The sequence below is a fragment of the Musa acuminata genome, chromosome BXJ3-11 (assembly GCF_036884655.1).
Source record: "Musa acuminata AAA Group cultivar baxijiao chromosome BXJ3-11, Cavendish_Baxijiao_AAA, whole genome shotgun sequence".
Classification (NCBI taxonomy): Eukaryota; Viridiplantae; Streptophyta; class Magnoliopsida; order Zingiberales; family Musaceae; genus Musa; species Musa acuminata.
The window spans coordinates 1875228-1898280 of NC_088359.1; the positions used below are offsets into that span (position 1 = coordinate 1875228).

General features: G+C 40.0%; 4 protein-coding genes across 7 annotated transcripts; 1 reads left to right on the top strand and 3 right to left on the bottom strand.

Annotated features, from left to right (window-relative positions):
- The first annotated feature begins 355 nt into the window (after positions 1-355).
- On the top strand, positions 356-2166 carry LOC135652497 (UNC93-like protein 1). The gene is made up of 2 exons (XM_065173461.1): positions 356-1634; positions 1744-2166. The coding sequence occupies exons 1-2, from the start codon at positions 472-474 to the stop codon at positions 1958-1960; spliced, it is 1380 nt and encodes a 459-aa protein (XP_065029533.1). The 5' UTR covers positions 356-471; the 3' UTR covers positions 1961-2166.
- An 83-nt stretch (positions 2167-2249) lies between these two features.
- On the bottom strand, positions 2250-2750 carry LOC103970245 (uncharacterized). The gene has a single exon (XM_009383946.3). It carries the CDS (start codon positions 2720-2722, stop codon positions 2387-2389), a length of 336 nt encoding a protein of 111 aa, XP_009382221.2. The 5' UTR covers positions 2723-2750; the 3' UTR covers positions 2250-2386.
- Positions 2751-5366: 2616 nt separating this feature from the next.
- On the bottom strand, positions 5367-9705 carry LOC135652602 (uncharacterized calcium-binding protein At1g02270-like). 2 transcript variants are annotated; one of them, XM_065173653.1, is made up of 11 exons: positions 9570-9705; positions 9265-9450; positions 9067-9171; positions 8872-8977; positions 7446-7666; positions 7284-7360; positions 7098-7206; positions 6872-6997; positions 6311-6421; positions 6127-6234; positions 5367-5897 (listed from the first exon to the last, which is right to left on the bottom strand). In XM_065173653.1, exons 1-11 carry the CDS (start codon positions 9570-9572, stop codon positions 5655-5657), a joined length of 1395 nt encoding a protein of 464 aa, XP_065029725.1. In that variant the 5' UTR covers positions 9573-9705; the 3' UTR covers positions 5367-5654. The 2 variants fall into 2 exon arrangements, with proteins under 2 accessions (XP_065029725.1, XP_065029726.1); XM_065173654.1 differs by having other exon boundaries at positions 5438-5894; positions 9570-9703.
- A 2903-nt stretch (positions 9706-12608) lies between these two features.
- LOC103970247 (uncharacterized) lies at positions 12609-18399 on the bottom strand. 3 transcript variants are annotated; one of them, XM_009383950.3, is made up of 7 exons: positions 18195-18399; positions 16706-17119; positions 14991-15125; positions 14862-14904; positions 14416-14475; positions 14106-14220; positions 12609-12970 (listed from the first exon to the last, which is right to left on the bottom strand). In XM_009383950.3, the coding sequence occupies exons 2-7, from the start codon at positions 17020-17022 to the stop codon at positions 12840-12842; spliced, it is 801 nt and encodes a 266-aa protein (XP_009382225.2). In that variant the 5' UTR covers positions 17023-17119; positions 18195-18399; the 3' UTR covers positions 12609-12839. The 3 variants fall into 3 exon arrangements, with proteins under 3 accessions (XP_009382225.2, XP_009382223.2, XP_065028942.1); XM_009383948.3 differs by having other exon boundaries at positions 12609-12986; XM_065172870.1 differs by having other exon boundaries at positions 12609-12986; positions 16706-17122; positions 18124-18247.
- Between the last annotated feature and the right edge of the window lie 4654 nt (positions 18400-23053).

The following is a 23053-nucleotide window of genomic DNA, read 5'->3' on the forward strand; positions in this document are numbered from 1 at the left end:
CGTGGAGACGAAGACATGCAATGGAAAAAGGGGACCCACGAGTTGCATGTGAGTTGGAGTTGCCATTCCTTTGCTACCGCAGAAGACAAAGGCGAAAGCCGGCAACTAAGAGTGTGACCAAGTGATAGCAACATGCAACGGGACACAGGAATTCTCTCTCTTCAACCCAACAACAAACATACTCATTTCTCCTAATCTTAGCTCACCAAACACGAACGATGGTCATTCAAATTCCTCCATCTGGACCAATTTTTCTAATCCGGAAATTTTGTGTGTGATGGAAAAGATTCCAAACTAATGAAACCCGTTGGAGATATCCAATAAAAACTTCCCCGATAATTCCTCCCCCCTCCGCGCATATATCAAGAAGCCAACCCCCTTCGCTGTTTCTTCCAACCCATTCCCAAATCCCCTCGCTCTTCTCCTCTCCCAACGCCGCCGACTCCGTCCGTATCCAGAGGAGGGGGAATCATGGGATCGGTGGGGGAACCGGTGGCGAGTCCGAACACCTTTCCCGTCCGCCCCTCGCCCTTCCGCTACAACTCTCCGCTGGCCCAAGTGAGCCTGATCGGGCTGGTGTGCTTCTGCTGCCCCGGCATGTTCAACGCGCTATCCGGCATGGGCGGCGGCGGCCAGGTCGACCACACCGCCGCCAACAACGCGAACACCGCACTCTACACCACCTTCGCTGTATTCGGCGTCCTCGGCGGCGGCTTCTACAACCTCCTCGGCCCCCGCCTCACCCTGTTCGCCGGCTGCTCGACCTACGCCCTCTACGCCGGCTCCTTCCTCTACTACAACCATTACCAACACCAACTCTTCGCGATCCTGGCGGGTGCGATCCTTGGCGTCGGCGCTGGCCTCCTATGGGCTGGCCAGGGCGCCATCATGACCTCCTACCCGCCGCCGGAGCGCAAGGGCACCTACATCTCCCTATTCTGGGCCATCTTCAACATGGGCGGCGTTATCGGCGGCCTCATCCCCTTCTTTCTCAACTACCACCGAACCGACGCTCGCTCCGTCAACGACGGCACCTACATCGCCTTCATGTGCTTCATGGCTGCCGGCGCCCTTCTCTCCCTCGGCATCCTGCCCCCCTCCCGCGTCGTCCGAGACAACGGCACCCGCGCCACCGTCGTCGCCTACTCCGACGTCAGCACCGAGGCCGTCGAGATCCTGAAGCTATTCGCCGACCGGCGGATGCTGCTCATCGTGCCGGCGGCGTGGGCCAGCAACTTCTTCTACAGCTACCAGTTCAACAACGTGAACGGCCTCCTCTTCACCCTGAGGACCAAGGGGCTCAACAACGTCTTCTACTGGGGCGCGCAGATGGTCGGCTCGCTGGCCATCGGCTACGTGCTGGACTTCAGCTTCAGGAGCCGGCGGACGAGGGGGTACGTGGGCATCACGGTGGTGGCGGTGCTCGGGACCGCCATCTGGGCCGGCGGGCTCGCGAACCAGCTGCGGTACACCGACGGCGTGTGGCAGGACGAGCTCGACTTCAAGACCTCCGGTGCCGACTACGCGGGACCGTTCGTGCTCTACTTCAGCTACGGCTTGCTGGATGCCATGTTCCAAAGCCTGTGCTATTGGATGATCGGCGCGCTGGCCGACGACTCCCAGACTCTTAGCAGGTTACTCCTCCATCAGTCATGTTCTTCTCGCTTCAATTCCGCTTCAAAACAACGTGTCTGCTTCGTGAGCATCGCCATCATCGACATTTTGTCCTGTACACAATTGCAGGTACAGCGGATTCTACAAGGGAGTGCAGAGCGCGGGTGCCGCAGTTGCTTGGCAGGTCGACACGCACAAGGTCCCCCTGCTATCGCAGTTGATTGTGAACTGGTCTCTCACCACGGTGAGCTACCCATTACTAGCTGTCTTGGTGATGCTATTCGTGAAAGATGGAAACACGGCCGAGGACGGCGAGAGCGACCATCCAAAAGTCATGAGCTCCTAAAGCTTGTGGATAACGCTCATAGACTGGCTTTTGTACGTATACCTGTTGTTTTAGTTTAGCAACTCTGCTATTCATGTTGTTCCTCTGTCAGTCAACTTGTTAGGAGGAGAGCATGGGATATGGTTCAAAGATTTCACGACTGTGAAATTGTGTACTCAGTCCTTTGGTATGTTCTACTAATAAATTATATATCATTTTCAGAATCATTCATACCATGATAAATTTAAAGCTTGTAGCTATCTGCATCCCTTTACCACTCCAACATGAACTGGCGGCGAACGGAAGAAAGCACAACTCCTTCAAGGAGCTACAGAAGCCAACGACACAAGCAAGCGATAGCTGTGTCACGAAACGCTTTCCAGGATACGGTTGCCTAATACATGTCATGTACATGCTGCTTGTTTTGGGTTTCTCTGGGCCGGAACGCTATGAGTTGTATATGCTTCCCTCTCCGCTCTCGTCATCGTCATCGTCATCCTCGCGGTCGGAGATGGCTATGTGGACGCCGGGGTCCTCCGCCGTGCAGCTTCCGCCGAGAACGATCGAGTTGTTGACGGCCTGGTAGTTGCTGTTGGCGCATGCGGCCAGTGCGTTCTCGTCAGCCCGCAGCACTCCGCCCGTGTCCACCATCTCCTGCGAGTTCACCCTTGTCACCGCGCCTCTGTTCTCACCCGCGAGCACGACGATCCTCGTGCCATCGCCGCCCTCCTGGCCGAGGCCCATGGCATCGGCGTGCTCTCGGCTGCTCGACTTGGGAACCATGGTCGAATAGAGGTGAGATCTTCGTCCCCGTCGGTCGGTCGGTCGGTGGTGACACGCAGGTGTCGGACAAAGCTCGATAGATTTATAACGGAGATTGAAGCTTGCTATGGAATGGAATTATTCTTATCTTGTAACGAGATTTAAGCTTGCATGGCGGACAAGGGACCGAACTGCATATTCCGGTCGCAAGGTTGGAAGCCAAGGATGCGATTGCCATGGCTTAACACCCAAGAAATCTTATGAATTAATCTTGGAATGAAGTGTTGGACTCCTCGACATGACAATCTCGTGTTCTGCTGCTTATATTTCAGTCGGCAAAGGTAGCCAACACGACAACATGACAGTCGAAGCTTCAAGTGCTCTCCATACAAGCAAATGAGAGATAAATAGTTGTTGTAAGGGTGGGAGAGAGTTGGGAAAGTCTTCCTCGGACAAACGTATAAGTGGGACAGGACATCATGGGTTTAAGGTTGTTGTTGGGTAGCTAAATGTAACGCAGATGTAGTTTCATCAGCGACTGTCCTTGCTTCTGCAGAGAACTGACAGATTTAGCTCCTGCGACAGATTTTGGCACGCTGCTAACGCCAAGAGCAGTGAAGACTCCGTCGACCATTTCTTTCTTTGCAGGTCCGCATGCAAGAGCTGGCGAGGGAGCTGTACAAGAGCACAAGTGAAACCTGGAACTGGTTTCTCGAGTAGCAGCCATTTCGCAGGACTCTTTCCACCAAGTTGCTGCTATGACACCGAATAAGTGATGGCATGACTTCACTATTGCGTCCATCTCCTCCACCTTGGTTAAAATTGAAGCAGTGATGCTTGCTTGCTTATAGTGTTGTCATGAAACAATCTTGTGAAGTTCTCTTGCAAGTAGAATATTATTGGTCACACGATGTTCTAACTCAGATTTGAAGGGCACAGCACACAAATAATGCCCTTCAAAGCCACGAATAGGTAGGTGTTCAGTAGCATGCCAATCTCGACAAGTACTGATCGGTTTTATGTTGGGAAGAAAGAAGAGATTTGAAGGAAAGATTTCGTTGTATTGGAGAAAAATACTGCAGCATATACAAAAGATTTCTTTTTAAAAGAGTATTCTGTTGAATTTTTAGATCTAAAACCTTAAACTCCTAATCTAAAGTAGTTGCACCCATTAATAGTTTATCAAAACTGTACACGCATTCATATTAAAATCATAAATTAGTCTTGAACTATAGGTTGATCATTTATACTACTACTGAACATATCTCATCTTTATTCACCAAGTCTTTAACGAAGTGACGACGAAGTTCAATGCGTTTTGACTAATTTCAATATGTTTCCTCCAATACTTAAGTCACCAAGTCTTTAACGAAGTGATGACGAAGTTGTAAATCATAATATATAATGAAATTAAATAAAAATCATAATCAAATATGAAATCAAGATTTACGTGAAAAACTCTTCCAACGTGAAGGATAAAAATCACGCGACAAACTAGAGATAATCCACTATAAAAGTATAAATCTCAGTATTTTGCCCAAAACTCAAGCAACAAGCTTAAGAGAATAACTGAGATATAAGGATCATGTCACTGTGTACAATATCCAAATTCTCTAATTACAGCCTCTCTACGTTATCTTTGTCTTCCTTCCTTTCTTTCTCTTATTTTTTCTGTCTTTCTCTTCCTTTTTGAATCAAGTTGTTGCTGTAATTTGATGCATCATTAATGCAGTTTTCGTAGCCACCACACTCCCCTTATTAGATCGGGTTAGATGAAAGGGGATGGACTATGGACTGTTAAAACCCACTATGGGCTATCAGCCCAACAGCACTTAGGAGTCCTCAGTTCTATCATTTAGTTGGAGAAGAACAACGGACTATACCACGGGTTTGGAAAGGCCCTGCAACCACTCTATTTTGTAGAAGAAAGAAATTCCTAACAATAATACTACACTAATCACTAAAAAGATCTCGAGAATACACTTTAATCTGAAATTAATATGTAAAGAGAAAAATATTATCATATTTTTTCTCACTCATTCATATTAATTTTAATATTAAATGATATACGATCGATGTAATGAGATAATTAACATGAATCAATTATCGAAATATTTGAACTCAACTACTAGTAATAAGTTTTTATAAATTCAATTCATTCAAGTCTTCTTCCACTTCACACTTATTGATAATAATAATAGGATCTAAAATGCAAATAAGTAGAATAACTATCTACCAGTTACTAAATCTTGAGGCAATTATTTTAAGGAGAGACATCCTAAAAGGCAAAACAACGACTTGGATCTTCATAGGTTTTCCATATTAACCGATGGCAAAAGCTTTCCATCGACTTGCATATAGAAAATTATAGCAAGTAGTATGTTTGAGAAATTTGTCTCTTCTTGCCGACGATGTAAACAATAAATTCGTAATAGAAGAAAACAAAAGTTGTAACAAGACAAATGCAGATGTGAGCATTAATGACTGTCTGATGTCGGAAGGGACAATGTTTTAAGAGTAAGAAATGGAGCTCAGCATTTGGCTCGAGAACAACTACTCTTGTCGCTTGATGAAAGAAAAGGTCAGCGATAACAAGTCAAGCATGAAAGGCCACTAAGATCTAATAACCATATATCATAAGCATCAATCAGTGAACGCTTGGAAAGACGCAAAGAATTATACAATATTCACATTAGAGAGGCCATGTTGTCGCATTGAAAATGGGACAGAAAGACGTCTCTCAGAAGACTGGCAAAACCGTTGACATTTGTCATTGTGTTCTATTCTGTACTGCTTCACTTTCATCCTCTCTCTCTCTCTCTCTCTCTCTCTCTCTCTCTCTCTCTCTCGTAGTTACAAGTGTATATCGTCAAATACCCTACTCATAGCTCTGCGAGCTTTACACAGAGAAGAGGCAGTGGTAACACTTGAATCTGAATCCCCAGATCAGGGATTAGCAAATTGGTTGACCACATGGAACACTTACAGGTGAAAACACAACGGTCAGTGGTGCATGGTCGGAGAGAGAATAATTTTCTGGCCACATCCCTCGCTCGACTTCTGGTGGGAAGAGGACAGCGTCCTTCACGTTAAAACCCAAGGTCTGCTGTCTCCCTCCCATCATCTGTGTTCCGTCGATTCCCGGTGCTATTTTCTCCTCGGGTGGCTCTGAACATTTATGATTCCAAATTCGCTGCTGCAAGAGCAAGTTGTTTCCATGAGGATATGATATGCATGCAGGGCTAACATCTCAAAAGGCAGGCAGGCAAGCAGGCAGCAAACGACCAATAGTTCTATTTCCTTGACTCAGCATGCTTGGTTTAAAGATTTGCGAGTTAGAACACCGGTCAATATATAATGTCATTCAACCAGTTAATGCAGTGGGGTTTCAGGAACCTTAGTAATAACGTCTCTAGAGCATATACCTGAAACTCTTCATAGTCCACGACACCATTTCCATCAATGTCGACTTGAACCCATAGATCATTTGTATCTTTAGGACCAAGACCATGAGGATGGCCAGCTACACCCAGCTGAATTGATTTGATGTATTAAATATGTTAGATTAATGATTTGATAAATGATTTCTCAGTAAGAAGTTTTAATTACCTGACAAAGTGCCTGACAGAAACCAGAGTAGGTAATGTAGTCACCAGGACTGTCCACTTTAAGGAATGCAAACGCATTATTCTCTGTGAGAGAAGCTGTTCGAAGAAGATACTGAACATGAAACAATTCAAGTCAGCCTATGAATTCTTTTCAAGATAAGATGTAAAAGATGGGGGGGGGCCATAAATTTGACAAACATCAGAATGTTTTCAGAAATATGTGAAAAAATTGCAAATAAACATGTCATGATTCTTTACTATGCAAATTTAGAATGAACGACATGCTCATTGCGCCTTCAGATGTATATATCTTTTCCTCGAGGAAAAGGGTCTAACATAACTATGATTGTAGAGAAAGCAGAGGAAGCATTCAAGTGCCACTGGATCACGGAAAGATCTTTCTACTGCCATTGCCTAAGTCGGAAAAATGAGTTCCTTTTAGCTGAAACTCTTTGCTCTCTAAGAAGAGCATGATATGGGTTACAGATGCAACATGACTGGACAACAACAGCATATAGCATAAAGGCATCGTCGGTACAGTTAATCCAAATAAAGTATTCACCTTAATAATGCCAAATACAGCTTCATTCCAGCTAGTTCTCAAGGGTTTCCTGCACTTATTTGGATTTAAAAGCCATATAAAATCAACTCCACAGATGTTCCCACGGTGATTGCGATGGCTAACCCACTGCAAGCAGAAAAAAAAAAGAAAGAAAAGAGAGATGTCAACTAACATTAAAAAATTGACAATTATGGCATCAAATTTAGCATATATAAATATGACAAACCTTGTGAGCGTCAAAATCACTGTACTGATGAGCAGTATCGTATGATGATACAAACCCTTGGGACCTTAGGAACTTATAAACATGCCCTCGTTTGCTTCCATTCCAATCGCTGGAAAGTAGAGTATAAGATTAGAAAATTTCATACTATTCACTAATTAAAGATGAATGCGTGCGTATAGTACTCACCCACAGAGTATGATAGGCATAGGATCAAGATTGTGCTCTTTCTGATATGTCTCTATATACTGAAGGATCTTATACACCTGCCGGTAACAAGCCAATATCAAAGTTAAGTCACATGTAGGTAGAAGTGGAAGAAAATCCAACCCAAAGAACAGAAAGGATTACCTGTTGCAAACGAACTATACACAAGCTAGAATCGTGAGGAAATAATAAATGGGTATTTACAATGAGGACTTGCTGCTGAATGCTGCTTTTTTGCTCTTGCCAAGAAGGATCAACTGACTCAACATGTAACAGCTGAGCAACACGATCTCCAAAGTCATTAAAGAGCAATTCCCGATGGTTTATTATCTTAAAATAGTCTCTGTGGACAGCAGTGAGGAGTCCTGCACACAAATCGATAGATCTCTTGTAAGCAGAAAAAGAGTGCAGCTAACAAAAGTAACTACTAAAGCTGGTCTTCTAATATTTCATAATAATTCTAAATATATATATATACATATATATTACATAATAATGCTACATTCTGCTATTTCTCTCCAAAGATTGCACATCTTAAAAATCTGTCTAAAACTCAAAGTACACTTTGGAAAATAGGACTTGGGAAGTTAATTATTCAACGTTATTTTGTTGGATTAATAAAAATAAGAGGCAATCAAGACTAATTTGTGCAAGGGAGAGATTGAAGGAAGATTTTACAGTGGTGATATCACTTGAAACCAAATTTCTCATAAGCTAATTAGTCTCATTGTGGTCCAAAATGTAAAAAATATCCATAGCCTTGATAGGTATGTCAAATTTTCATACACCTAAAACAAAAGATATTTAAGCAAAGAACACGAAAGATTACTAGGGAAGAGGATAGGCTCTGCTGGCCAGCAAGGCTAAAAGTTTGTTGGTCATTACCGTCCAAGAACTTCTCAATTTCTTTTCTTGAGGAAAGCTAAAGTGCATTGATTGGAATGACGGTTCCATGCAGTAATTAAATAGCACAAGAACCCTAATTTCCTCTAGAAAACTGCACTGATTAACATGACAAACGACATTCTGTTCATTTAATTTGTCTATTGGAGAATTCTCTCAAATGTCAACTGGAAGAACATAACACGTCTATAAAGCAAATTGACAGAAATAACAAATAAAGATCTTTGGCAAGTGCACCATCATCCCACTTGGCAATTGCAACAGATAGCACAAAAACGAGGAATCAAACAAATGTCTTTTTTTTTTTTTTTCACTACTACTTGTTTCAGTCCAATTCCCGGAAAGGGATTCTCGCTCCATAATAGAAAAAATTCTCGAGAATCTAAATTCTCATTACTGTATAGGGATCTACAAAATTAGGTCATGGAATTCCATCTCTCATGTTTGGAATCAAAACGCTAATCAATTAGATCTCTGGAAATAATAAAGCAAAACTACATCGTCAAAAGAAATAAATTAACGTAAATGAAAGCCTCCTTTTTTTTCTCTTAAAAAGCAATGTTAATAATCTAAATAGCAGAAAAGGTGCCCTCAGTCACAATACATCAAAAACATTCCATTCAAAGCCGAAAGAGATCTAAGAAAAAGGAGGATCAGACACGCATACCATCGCCACGATTGTTCGTCCGTGCGAGCTTGAAACTGACATAACCAGCGTCGCCTAACCTCTTCTCATACATATCGACGAGCTCATCATTCCCCAACCAGACCTCCTAAACCAATTCACGCCAAACTGATCAGATTCGCAGCATCTCTCATCCGAAATCCAGATTATCATTCTTACAAGGAACATCGATCGCACCTGGAGGCAGATTATGGAGGAGCGATCGCCCAAGAGCCGCTCGATGATCCTCTCGTTCCGGCTCAACCAATACGCTCTGTATTGGCTCTCCCTGCAGCTCTGATCCTGTCAAACATAGAGGACCAAAAGTCAAACAGATTGAGGAAAGGCGAAGGCAAACGGCAATGAGGAAACAAAGAATGGGAATCGGCTGCTCACCTCCTCGCTGAGCCGTTTGTAGATGGGCGCGAGAATGTTGAAGGTGGTGCAGGAGACGCAACGCTCGGAGCCCACCATCGAGCCGCACCCCATCCGCATCCTCTTCTTGTTGTCGCTGATCTTCCTGATCCTCTGCCGCCGCTGTTTGAGCCTGTCGACGCCCGGTTCATCATTTCGCTCCTTCCTCTGCTCTCAGTTTCCAAACAAACGACACATGCAATCAGCTAATTGGTTCGACGCCGAGATCCTTGCAGAAAGAAGTATCTGGGAAGAAAGAGATGGACGAGAGATCCAATTCTGCGTACCATTTTGGAACGGGAACGAGAGGCGAAGAGCGTCGAAGAAGACGAAAGGTGAACAGAAAACGGAATAAAAGAAGGGAAATTGGGGTGGAGAATGTGACGGAAAGGTGTTCCGCTTTTGGCGTAATATCGAGATGAGTGGGGGACGGAGGAGGGAGGAGTTTATTATATAGCGTGGCCTTTAAAAAGGGGATAAGAATTAAGAAGCCCCGATGGTGTACCGATGTTGATCCAACGGCTGGCCCACGTCATATTATGGTGGTTTTTATTTTTGACTGCGTAAAACTATGAACCATTGAATTCCGTCGGACCGTTGATTCGATGTGCGTACGCAGAGGGCATATCCGATCTGGCGAGTGGCAGGAAAGATTACTCTAATCACAAACCCAAATCGTTAGTGGCAAGAATGATGGACCTATCAATTGGGTCCCGGAACTATCGGCCAATTACAAGCGGGGTAAGAACGCCACTCTTAAGATAGTCGAATCATGTCCCGAAAAAACTGGCGGCTCCAGATGCGAAATCCCGCAAAGGCGGTGCGCCGTCCCCGTCTTTCGTGGCTTGAATCCTGACCCGAGTGGTCTTGCGAAAACATTTCTCCTCCATTAATGGAAGGGTGCCGCGAGCCGACACGAAGGGTTCGTAACGGACGGCCCAGGTGGCGGAGCGGTTGTTCGGCTCAGGGGTTCACATGTCGGTGGGGGCGCGTGTGGGTCCTCGAGATCCATGATTGAGTACGTTCCGAGTGGTGACACGATTCCGGTTCTGCCGACTTGAAGGACACGTGTCGGGACGCAGGGCCGGGGGCGGTTCTGTAAACGGGTGGCGGCCCGCAGCGGGAAGACGACGGCCGGTAGTTTCTCGAAACGCATCTTATGCTTGGAAGTTTCCAAATCGGACCTCAAGAAATCCCAAATTGAGTCCGGTACTTACTATGGAAAAGACAATCTCGTTGGCCAATAGGTCTCCGAATTTTAGGTTGAAGGAGGGAAATTGCAGCTCTCAGTCGCCATGCTTACGCTCCATTGCAATCTAACACATTCGTTAATGACATATGACATTTTCGTCGATCAATAGGTCTCCGGATTTTAGGTTTGAGAAGGGAAATTGCAGCTCTCAGTCGTCATCCTTACGGTCCATCTTCTCAATGGTTCATCGGTTATGGCCGGGATGCATCATTGTCTCCGAAACCAAACCTGAGGGATTTCATGTGGAAGACATCATTGTGAACCACATGTAGCACATTAAAAGAGCGCTCCCGACAACCCACCCCGTGAGGGTAGAAGAGATATTGTCAGAGAGGATTTGAGTGGAGGCAAGAAGAGGTGCCCAAAGTTGAGGGACTCCACGCCAAAGAGAGTCCCTCCATCCATCACTGAGCCGCCCATACCGTCGTTGACTTGGTGGTCTGTCAGTCCATCAGGTTATGACTTCCTTTCAAGATGCTTTTTTTTTTTCTTTTAAAATCAAACGTTCATCCTTTTATGAATGAAAAAAAAAAAGAAATGTTAAATTTTTTATTTGATCCAATTAGATGGAGATTTGAGAACAACAAAAGAAGTGAGATGAACAGTTTAAGAATCTTCTATAGCTTTCCTATGAAGGGGGGTGCACATAATTTGCAGTTTTCTTCTCCTTGTGGTGGAATCCAGATTAAAATATACTGCCCTCTTCTGTTGGCAGCGTATGTTGTCATGGGCTCCACTAAAGAATAAAGAACAATCAATCTAGTAAAGGGAAAAAAGAAATCTAGTCCTAGCATCGGTGGAGTTGATGCTGGCTCGTGTTCGAGAGACATGTGACCCACTTTTATGTGAAATGAGAAAGAAAAGGTGAAATGGATATTTCAAAGGCCTGAACCTGATGAGAAATGAATATAATGATCAAAATAGAGGAGTTGAATGCATTAAGCAAAATAGATTCCCTGTTAACCTTTGTGAGATAATTAGGCTTAAGGTTGGTCGTCTTGTCGGATTCTGCAGCCCTTATGAAACTTGTGGATTTCTACGACTTGGAGGCATCACATGAAAACGGATGTCAAAAGTAATACTTAAATAGGTATTGGATGTCAAGTTTCACTGCATGTGAACAGGTCATGTCCTAAGGAGCAGTTTTGTAGAACTTTTGCGCGAGGGCGTGACAGATCGAGCTATGGAAAGCAATTTAGTATCCCCATTTTAATTCAAAATTACAATGAAGATGATGAGATGAACATACTCTCGTAAAAGGTGACGAACGTATGTAAAAAGATGGATAAAAGATTAGAGATATCAAAAAAATTAACTGTTTAGTACATGATAATGGTGTGTATCACAGAAACCTGGTCTCAACCTTAGTGTAATGTTGTAGTTTATGATCACCTCATTTGACACCTATAAACAAATCCAATGTGTTTAGATAAAATACTGATCTAAGTTAATGCAGACACAGTGACTTGATTATGGGAAATTGATTGTTTTCTTTTGCTAAATAAATTAACTCTTTTGGAGATTTTTTTTTCTAGTATAATTTGTTTTTTCTTGATGCAAATTTTTTTCCTTTGTTTCAATTTCCTTGCTATATCAGTACCAATCATGACCGACCATCTGCTATCCATGTGAAGTGAATGAACGGCCACACATTAACCAGTCATGAAATATAGAAATATGAAACCCACCCATGATAGTGGGCAACATCCAGCTGAACAGATAATAGAAGCTCACCACAAACAATTCTTGGATGCTGACAGAAAAGGTTGTATTTCCACGTATTCTAGCAAAATGAATCCTTTAGTTCAGATGACACCCATGAAAAATGAGAAAGGCTTTATATGATGACCTCATAATATTAATTGAGAAATAGTAGCTCAAATTCGGAATCCAAAAAAAAACAAGAATTTGACGCTACAAGAAATTTCATAATTTAACTACATGACTATAGCTCCAAACCATATGATTCAAGCCTAAATGACTTGTATCATAAGGATCATGAAACAAGAAGCCAAACCTTGACATGAACACCAATGTTAACCAACACCGGATTTAAGCATAGAAAAGTTCTACATGCATCAGAATCATACAGAAATTTATTCATTCAAGTTATAGCATATAAAATACAAGCTGATTATTAAGGTGTTTTCTTACAGATCGGATGTATTTACTCAAAGAAAAATGTTTGACTGTACACAAATTATGCCTGGTATTCAGCCTATAATAGATGGCGACAAATTTTCTGCATGTTACAGGTAAAAAAAATTGGAAACAAGTGTACTGTAGTCATACATTATTTACGGTCTTACACTGTTGGATGGTATCCAGGATTTAGGGTCACTTGTGTCAGTTGGAGGTTTCTCCTCGCACCCCACTCTTGACAGCATTCTAGTGCGAGCCGAAAGGAAGTGCCTAATCCGAGTACGATAAGAACACCTGCAGCGTTTGCGATCTACATCACATGACACATGTACATAATTTGTTTAACTTTTTTTCTCAGAATATAAGAAAACAAGAAGTTAGATTCCAAATAATACAAAACAGCAATGTCAAGAAGGGTTCTGCCTGTTCATTCTTGTACTGGTAAACACTAAACGATTAATTTTCCTCGGGGAAATCATGTGCATGAAAGGAACATTGAATTAAATGTATTATATGACAATCACACAAATCTAAGTGTCCATCTTAGCATGGTCATGTACAATCTAAATAAAACACTTCTCATTACAGTAGTCAATGCTTCAACCACACCCTTGGGTTCTCAATCATTTTAATCTAGACTCTCAGTCTTACTCTTAAAATAGCTTCACAATAAGTGATTTGAGCAAACTCCTTGTGAGAATAGACATTCCAGTTGGTTACAACTTACAATAGAATAATCTGATCGCTTGCCCACTTGTGCACCATTTTTCTTCCATGTTTCAACCAATTTAATTCTTAATGGATGATCTATGAGGATGGTGTTCAAATAAATTTATTGTAGCTGTTATGAATCCAAAGCTTATATACATGTACGAGGATCATGAGAAGCAACTCAAAATGATACCATCGCACTGGAAGGGAAAGGAAAAAGGGGCTTGATTTTAATAGCAAAGAGCTGGATGATAGAGAAGACATGTGCAACTGGCTGTTAACTTAAAATAAACACTTCAGAAAAATTCCCAGTGCATATCTGAGGTAATTTATGCAAGAAACTTCAGATCAGCAAATAAGTAGACTTCCTCGCTCACCTTTTATCTCATGAATCAAATCAATATGACTCCTAAAGTCTAAAGTTCCAGAATTTTGGGCAGTTGTCTGCATCGTGTAAACAATAGATCTCTGTAGGAGTTTATCAGAAAGCCAGTTATATAGCAGTAAAAAAGTATTCATCTCTCTTTTTTTTCAGGCGATTCACCAGCACAATTTTTTCAATCTCTTTCTCTAAATTGTTGCCTAAGGAACAACATGTATTCATCCAATCAACTTAATGTTCTGTTTAAGATGATCAAACACACAGTTTGGAGATAAACAGTCAAATAAAATTGATGAACTAAATAGATATGTGCTTCTGGTAGGATACAAATGTTACCAATTATGATGTTCACAGGCAGTGCAGAAACACCAAGAGAAACCGAGACTAGCACATCCAACAAGAGTCCGCCAACTAAAATGGCAAATGCAACCCAAAATGGGCTAAAGCATCCCTGACAGCACAAAGAACCAAACAAGTACATATAAGCAATGGAATGAAATCTACAATGAAGATGACAAAATGGCAACAACAATCACGGTGTTGGTGCTGGAAAATAGGAAATTTATTCCATGAACATTTGAGTACTCAATGATGCAGATCATGCAATGCTAAATTGTAGCTCAAGCAACCTTAGAATTATAAATACCCTTTCACGTTCTTGTCCCATGATGTAAGCTGTGTTGATCCTCCAGACCCAGTTATTTACCTATACAGCAAATGGAAAAGGAAAACACAAAATAAACCTTACTAGATTACCCAGCAACTTCCTGAATATAACAAACCTCTAACCTGAATAATATCTAAAAGTTGTAACATAGGGTGCTAACTACATCGAAAAAAGTAATCTTCAGGAAGTCTAAGGTTCATATAACAATTTTTTGCTAATACATGCCAATATATTGAGAATGATATTAAAACTAACTTTTAGTTATTAAGTTCTCCATATGTTTAATAGTCTTGATAAGTACCAAAAAAAAAAGTAAATTGGTCCGTGGCTCATAACAAGTAACTGGTGATACCAATAACCAATAAAGTGGTCTTCATGTTACTCAGAATTAACCGACTATACCCTTTCTAATTCGATATACTTACACTCGGTCCTGATTCTGGAAATGGTACATTTGCAGCTATCTGCCTGGACGGAAAGGAATCTAAATAAGAAACCAGCCTTATCTACAACATACAGAACCGAGAAAATCACTTCGCAAGTAAAACACTTACTGGCATATTTCACATTTATTTGAACCTTTTGTATGGAACCAAGTATCAATACAGGAGCGGTGAGCTTTAGCAAGCTCACCTCGGCATCTGCACCCTAGATCGATCAGTGGTTCTTCTGTTTCCTGCTGACAAACCCTGCACAAGTTTTACAGCAACACAAAATCAATAGCTAAAATGACAAAGAAAAAAGTTGAAACTTCTTCTGTAATATTTAACTATAACATATAAGCAGCAAAAGCACAATGCAAAGTCAATTAACACAAGGTGTGGATTAACTGTTGATACGGATTAGCAAAAGCTGAAGTCAATGGTTCATGCTTTATGCAATCAAATTCATCCTCCTTAAACATGGAATGGGATGGCACTAACAGGAGCAGCAGCAATCAGGAAGTCAATGCCGGTTAGCTTGATAAAATATAAGCTTAGAAACCAGAAGAAACTGAAAGTCTTCCAGGTATCAGAAATGATACAAGAGTTGTAAAAGAAAAAAAGAACTAGAGGATACAAGTAGCATTAGAAAAATGGAGGATGAGAAAATTTTCCATAATCGCGTCTTAGTGGTTCCCAAAATGATAAAAAAAGCTACTAAATGTGCATGCCCAAGTTAATGTATTTAAGCAAAAGTTGATTCCTGGCTATTTCAGAAATACAAGTTTACAGAAGGAAATCTTACATTAAGCATCTGAGTCTATTTGTTTACAGATTTTGTTTGGGTAACTGCAGTTACGTTATCTCCATCAATGGATTTTTTTAATAACAGGTGAACAGGCAACAAAAAGGATATGATGGCTTCGTGTTCCATGGAATGTACCAAACTCAATTAGTGCTGAAAGCAGCTTGCAACCAATTCCACTCAAAATTGGATCCAGTAGCTGTACTCATATGTCCTTGTAAGCAGGACATGGCAGTCCTTCATGCAAAGTTATAGCGAGCCAACAGTGGTTTATATCAGCTAACGTGAAGTTCCCAAAACCTATCCCAGCTTGCTTGCAATTGATCCTTGGAGGAAGAAGAGAACAGTTTTAATGCTAACAGAGGCAGCAAATGAGAATAGCAAGGTTCACTTTTACCCTGAGATCCTTATCTATTCTTTTGCCCCTTCATCTCGTTCATCATCTTCCCTATCTTGTGCTCCCCTATAATTTCTGTAGTTCTCAAAACTGAACCGAGCAGTGACCCGGTTGAGCCTCAAACAATTGGGCCATTGATCAAATGGGTTAATCAACAAGGTTAGACAACAGTGTAATAAAAAAAAAAGAATTTCCGTCATGTTAAAATATATAAAATTATAAAAACATTTTTATAACAAAAAAAAAACAATTAAAATGATTTGTTTGAAAAGGTTGGAGGAATCCGTAGAACTCATTGGCCAAGCAGATAAAAGCATGAGCCCTCATGGGTTAATTAAGGAAAGAGAGGAAGAGAGAGCAAACTCAGGAGAAAGAGAGGACAATGGTGAGAAAAGGCGATAATGAGAGAGGGTGAAGGCCAGAGGAGAGAAGCATAGTGAGAGAGATGTTATCCAAAGATATATGTTTGCATCAAAGAACATATGGAGACAAATGGCCATATTAATGCTGCAACCAAGAATTCTGTAATGTCGATTTTACAATCCTACTTCCAGAAAGTAATGAATTCCTATTCACCAATTCATTCATGCACAAAACATGGCATCTAATGTGGAAACAGACTTAGAAACATCAATCATGTTTTACCTGCACTGCTCCTGATAGCTCCCACTCCTAGATAGGAAACCCATCTTTGAGGCAGCCATCCCAGGAATCTTGTCACCTGCCTCAGAAGCTGCTGCACTCTTCGAGGCACTAATGTTGGGTTTTGAGATGTCATCTGGTTGGAAGATCGTGATGCTCAGTGCCAAAGGAGGCACGGATCCGTCCACAGGACCCTCCTGCGGAACTTTACCTGCTCCTATTCTCTCATTGCCACTAAAATTCAAGGTTGAATCTATATTTGGTTCAGAAACACCCTCATGTCTTTTCTGCTCTGCTCCACCACTCTCATCATTCGGCATCGATACTCTGCAATACAACCAGTCTTCAGCCTTCCACTTGACCCTTTGGTACTTAAAATTTCACAGTTTCTGCGTTCTCCCCCAAGTGCTTCATGGACTGGTGCAACAAGAGAGATTTCATGTAAATGCTATTGTATTGGTTTCATACTTCAAAAAAATCTTTAATAAAGACCAAGATATATATATATATATATATATATATATATATATATATATTTATTTATTTATTTATTTATTTATTTATTTATAGAGAGAGAGAGAGAGAGAGAGAGAGAGAGAGAGAGAGAGAGAGAGCAAATAAGAAAAGGATTATGAGGATTGACATGGTTGCTGAAACTGCTACAAATGATAACGCAACATGATATGACAAATCAAGCTTTGGAAGATTCCGCTGCACAAGTATACTGCTCTCAAAAATCACAAACAAAGGCCAGGTAGGAACTATCGATCATGCCATGACACATAAAAAGCACCTCAAATGATAAGCAAAAAAACTAAATAAGATTCCTTCAAGCTCTCCTCATATAATCACACGAAGAGATGCTAATGAGATTTTCCTGTCGATGAGGACCACCAATCAAGAACACAGTACCAAAACGTAGGCACCAATATCGATCTCATGTTTCAAGAAACTGCCTCAAACGGCAGCGAGATCTAAACTTCAATAGGAGGCCGAGAGCTTCGGAATCAGAAAACACCACCAGGTATCTCACTTGCCTCAAAATCCGACGCCACGGGTCCGCGAATGTGTACCGAAAACAGAACTTTATGGGAAAGCCAATAAATCAGAAGACGCCGTAACAGCAAAATCGAAACTTGGCAGCAGAAATCCCAAGATTCCATGGCAAAGCAAGAGACTCTAAAGCCTAAACATAAGCAGATTTTTAGAAGCCCAAGAATTCCTATACTCCTATCCTACAAGATCAAAAAGGCAGTTCCTGGTGCTCACGATCAAAATACCGGGCTTGTCGACTAGTCAATTGAATTCTTTTTCTTCCTACCATCCTCAATCCATTTATTTCTAAGTATTGATCACCTCCACCACCTAATTCTTTTGTAATGGGTATCCAGGTTGGATAATCGTCAGCATTCGATTTACATGGAAACGATGCAGAAAACCTAGAAAAGACAGCAGAAATCCCAAGATCCCACGGGAAAGCAAGAGATTCTACCTGGGAAACGATGCAGAAAACCTAGAAACTAAGTGCGGCAGAGGAGACCACTTTGGAAGTGCAGAAAGTAGGAGAGAGAAGGGATCGGCGGGCCTTATAATGCCGGTTCGGTTCGGTTCGGTTCGGTTCAGTTCAGTTCGGTTAGGCCCGGCCCCGACGAAGTAACGGAGGCGTGGAGAGAGAGAGAGAGAGAGAGAGAGAGAGAGAGAGAGATACTTAATGCTCTCATTCCTTTTTTATTTTTCGTATATTCCATAGTAAATACTTGATCGTAATGGTGCGATAAAATAATTTACCTTTTCTTTGTCAATGCGTGTTTCCATTTTTAGCTATCATTAATCCAAAATAAAATTATAAAAAAGGTAGCCAATTATTGTTAATTGTGAATAGAAGCACACCACCAACTATTATTCCAAGCCTATTAAGTCGGGGGTTAGTGGATGGAGTTGGCACACTATAGAATGACAAAGACGAAGCAGGAGTTCAAATTGGTCGATTGATATCATCCTTTTGCTCCCTGGCCATCATCTTGGCAATTTTAGCTTCGATCTTTTAGTCCACTTTACTGAAAAACAAAACAAAAAAAGAGAGAAAAAATGTTCAGGAAAAAGAATCTAATCGAAGATCAAGTGCAAATCTTCTAAGAATTGAACTTCGAAGTGATGATGTACTTCAGATAGATTTTTGAGTGGAATTAAGCAACTAGCTATTACTAAACTGTTGGCAGTGAAAGAATTGAACTTGCTATTTTTGAGGAGGCGTGCGAGAGTGGATCACCGAGGATATGGGGATCACGCAGATGTTGTTGGTATTGATGGATGAGGTGATAGCCAACTCTTAAAGCATCCATTTTATAAAGGGGATGCAGTGCTGGCGATAGTGCAACATCGTATGTCTTTCACTTGCTTGCTTGCTTGCTGATGGAAAAGTCATGAGACATTTAGTGGGAACCACATTGACAAAATGCTTCTCGCTTTTCCATCCGTTGCTACTTAGTGGCTGCCGCTATTCTTACTTCACATAAGAAAGTCGAGCAGTGACACATAAAGTGGTTGGTCACTTTGCCGACTTCAGCTGCTCCACAGGCTATTATTGGGTGGTTATCGGTCGCTTCAAACATGTATCATCGAATTCTGTCAAAACACAATCTACGATCCAACAAGATGAGCCATACAGATCACCTGCGAAAACAACATGCTAAGTTGTGTTTGCAAATCGAATCCAACGCTGCTACATCATCAATCAAGTGCCACATCAGAAACAAGAGCACCACGTGGCACCATTTAATATGCAATGCACCATTTATATAGGATGATAAACACCCACCTGTACACAAACACTGAAGGATATAAATGGCTGTGACCAAAAGGAAAAGCCCAAGAAAGGATAGAGAACAAGCATGAGCATTGACTAACACCTGGGATTTTAATCATTGCTGCTTTAATCTTGTTGGAAAGAGTTATTTTTTGCACAAAGGAACAAGACATGCACAGAGTTCACTAAATCTATTTCCCTGTAGGCAGGAATATAAACATATGGATGCTGGCATTCAAGTAAAGATCCTCACCCAGACATTTAAGCATCTTTAAAAACACATTGGAAACTAACAGTCTCTAGCAGTTGTCAATATCTGAACTTCATTAAATATATGAACTAGAATAAGTTCAACTATCCAAAAGAAAGGGCGCACAAAATCAGTTAACTCGCTTATCATTTTAATAGAGAGAAATAATCAGTGAAATAATTTTAACTTCTACTAAATAAGCCAAAGACTCAGCTATGACTTGCATGAATCTAAGCTTGCTATAACATCTGTAACATGAACAGGAAAAGCTAATGATCCATGAATTGACAATACAGCGAGAAACCATAGCGGCAAAATGCATAAAGAATTGTCATGCCAAAGACAGGGAGCCAGTCATCAATTGATGTTAAACAAACGGAACAAAAATATATGTTTCAGGTAACAGGGGAAAGGCCCAGAATACTAAACAAACTCACATACCAAATTATGGGCCAACTAAGGGTGGTAAGTGTGATCATAGTGAAATTTATAAATCTGTAACGGAAATATGCAAAAGAATCCATGTATTGAATATGCAACGTAATATAAAATTACTTTCAACCATAGTTATCATATTACCACCATCATGATAAATGTTATCATTGAAGATATTATTAGACATGTGGACCATATTTCCAATGACTTATGGAATTCCCAACATTCTCTCATTTGGTCCACGTATCTAGTATACGGAATTCCCAATGGCTTAGTGATAACACCATATAAACATAAAAAGCAAATCAAGTAATATTATAACTGCCAATCATATAAAGGATGCAACACATGAATCACAGTGATAGTGGTTGTATTCATGCGTTCGTATCTTTATGAGTAAGAGTTGTATATGATTATTTTTATTTTTATAATCATATAAAGATATTATCACTTGAGGTTATAATAAATGGACCAAGTGGAAAAATATTGAGAACATAAGTCATTGGAATATCACAAAACACTTGATATGATCGACATGTCTAATGATAACTTCAATAACAACGTTTGTCATGATAATAATATGAAGTTACATGATTGTTAATGACTAAATAAATTTGATTTTACTAGTCACAAATGAGAAGGTTACCAAAATTATGTTGTTCATTTTGTATCAGCTTAACTCCAGAAAGCCCTGCATGATATTCACAATATGGATTGATAAACCAAAATCAATCCACCATGCATTATTTAGTGCATCAACAAGAAATGATTCATAACACACTAAAGATATATAAGTATTTTTATTTTCAAGTCAGCTTTTGTTCTTTTGACCTTCCTTCTTGGATAAACTTTATTAGCTTCATGCTGTACAGTGTATTGATAATTTTTCAATTTTCTTTTCATTATGGACACAGTTTACTTACACTTGTAGCCCTTCTTGTGAAATTTAGATCAGCACTATCCCTTTTCTTATCAAACTTCTCATGTTTCAGCCTTTCTTCCCCTTGTACACACATGGTCAAAAGTTCATTACCTGGTCATTTTTCCTTATTTGTGTTATGAGGAATTTTAAATCGACCAAATTCTGTAAAGAGAAAATTCAATATGAAATGGATTAAAAATGATTCAAATAGCCCAACCTCCAAAGACTTTAGTTGGACAACAATATCCCTTGTTCACATTATGACCTCACACACACATTAAAATTGTTAAACTTCATGCCTGAAAACCTTTTCATTAGGGTGCTAGTGAGTGTCTTAATCTAAAATCACATTATTTTTTGATGACTTTTATATGATCTTTTACCTTGTTGCATTCAAGAATGGAACCACTTCCCGACATAATATCTAATGAGCATTATACTTATGTGATTGGATCACTCTTATGGCTCCTATGTCATTTTCTCAAGTGACATACTTAATTCCATGAGAATGGCTGGCTAATCCACACGAAGCACCAAGCCAAAGTCCATGCACCCAAGAGTGAAGAAAATTTTTTTTCCAATCAAAAAATTATCACCACTTAAAATAAGAGAATTATAAAAAAAGAGCAAAAGAAAAAAATATATAAAATAAAAAATAATAATCAACTTTTATGCTATGAAACAAATAATCTATATTAATGCAAATTCTAACCTTCCTATAGGTAGCCGTGCATCATGCATAGAATCTACATCAAGTTTTAATACTTTAATTAATCAAAGCAATAACAAGAGTACTAAAACAATTTTTCATACCTATGGGTCTAGAAAAATTATATTCTCAAGTTACCATCATATGACGATTAAACCATTAGGACCAAGTGCTTATCCTATCACAAGTCCATTATAATCTTACTTAAAGTCATATAACCTTTTATAATCATTTTAAAATAATTACTTTACAATAGATGTGACTATCAATCAACCAATATTATATTATGACTTAGGATGTTGTGGATACTCCTAAATTACAAATATTGAAACCTTATATGACATCTCATAATAATCTCATCAACAATCCTCATGTTGATGCATAATACAAGAAACAACTGAAATCACGTATCACACATACATGCACAATAAGCCACATAAGCCTCTTAAGAGAATCAAAACACATGTAGCAAAGTACAACTTTAAATTGTAAAAAAAAAAAAAAACTTGTCAATTACAAGTCATATAATACAATATGTCGAAGAAGATTATCTCATTAACCAAAAAGTCAACCATCAAAATATTTAAACCCACTATATTACAATTATAATGGTTGAAAGCAAAAAATATAAACATGACAAATTGGTTGTAAAACAAGAACATAAAAACTATAAGGAAATACCCGTTTGAATAAAATTCATAAACGAATCAAATAAATCAATTCCATCAAAGAAACATCTCAAATTTATACTTTATGTCTTGAACAGCATGGATGACGCATGTTCTGATGCCGCTAATGCTAGCAAAAAAAATTCATGTATTAAATATACAACGAAATATAAAATTACCTTCAATCATAATTGTCCAAGAACAATCTTCGGATGCACACACCAAAACCAGAACTACTCCTTGGGTTGATACACTCACAAACAATTAGTATCTTGAAGTCTATGCCTTTTGAATCATCAAGAATGTCTATATCTTGATGGATAACCATATGCTTATATATATGTTAGACAAAAGGCCCCAATACATTATGTTTCATGAAATATTAAATATTTAATGTCATGCTTGATGCTTTATTCTTAATGCTTTCATTCATTATGAAAGAAATTTAAAACAATTTTGATAGCCTAACTAGTAAAATCAATTTCATTTGACTACTAACTATATATAACACCATATCACATGACAAATAACAAATGCTATTATTGAAGTTACTATTTATTA

Excerpts from the sequence above, each read along its gene's own strand:
- LOC135652497 (XM_065173461.1), top strand. The coding sequence starts at position 472 with ATGGGATCGGTGGGGGAACCGGTGGCGAGTCCGAACACCTTTCCCGTC. Across the intron at positions 1,635-1,743 it reads GACTCCCAGACTCTTAGCAG|GTACAGCGGATTCTACAAGG; the intron begins GTTACTCCTCCA and ends ACACAATTGCAG.
- LOC103970245 (XM_009383946.3), bottom strand. The coding sequence starts at position 2,722 with ATGGTTCCCAAGTCGAGCAGCCGAGAGCACGCCGATGCCATGGGCCTC.
- LOC135652602 (XM_065173653.1), bottom strand. Across the intron at positions 8,978-9,066 it reads CCTCCATAATCTGCCTCCAG|GAGGTCTGGTTGGGGAATGA; the intron begins GTGCGATCGATG and ends GAATTGGTTTAG. Across the intron at positions 6,235-6,310 it reads TCTGTCAGGCACTTTGTCAG|CTGGGTGTAGCTGGCCATCC; the intron begins GTAATTAAAACT and ends AAATCAATTCAG.
- LOC103970247 (XM_009383948.3), bottom strand. The coding sequence starts at position 17,022 with ATGCCGAATGATGAGAGTGGTGGAGCAGAGCAGAAAAGACATGAGGGT. Across the intron at positions 14,905-14,990 it reads AATAAATGTGAAATATGCCA|GCAGATAGCTGCAAATGTAC; the intron begins GTAAGTGTTTTA and ends CTTTCCGTCCAG. Across the intron at positions 14,476-14,861 it reads TTCCAGAATCAGGACCGAGT|GTAAATAACTGGGTCTGGAG; the intron begins GTAAGTATATCG and ends TTTGCTGTATAG.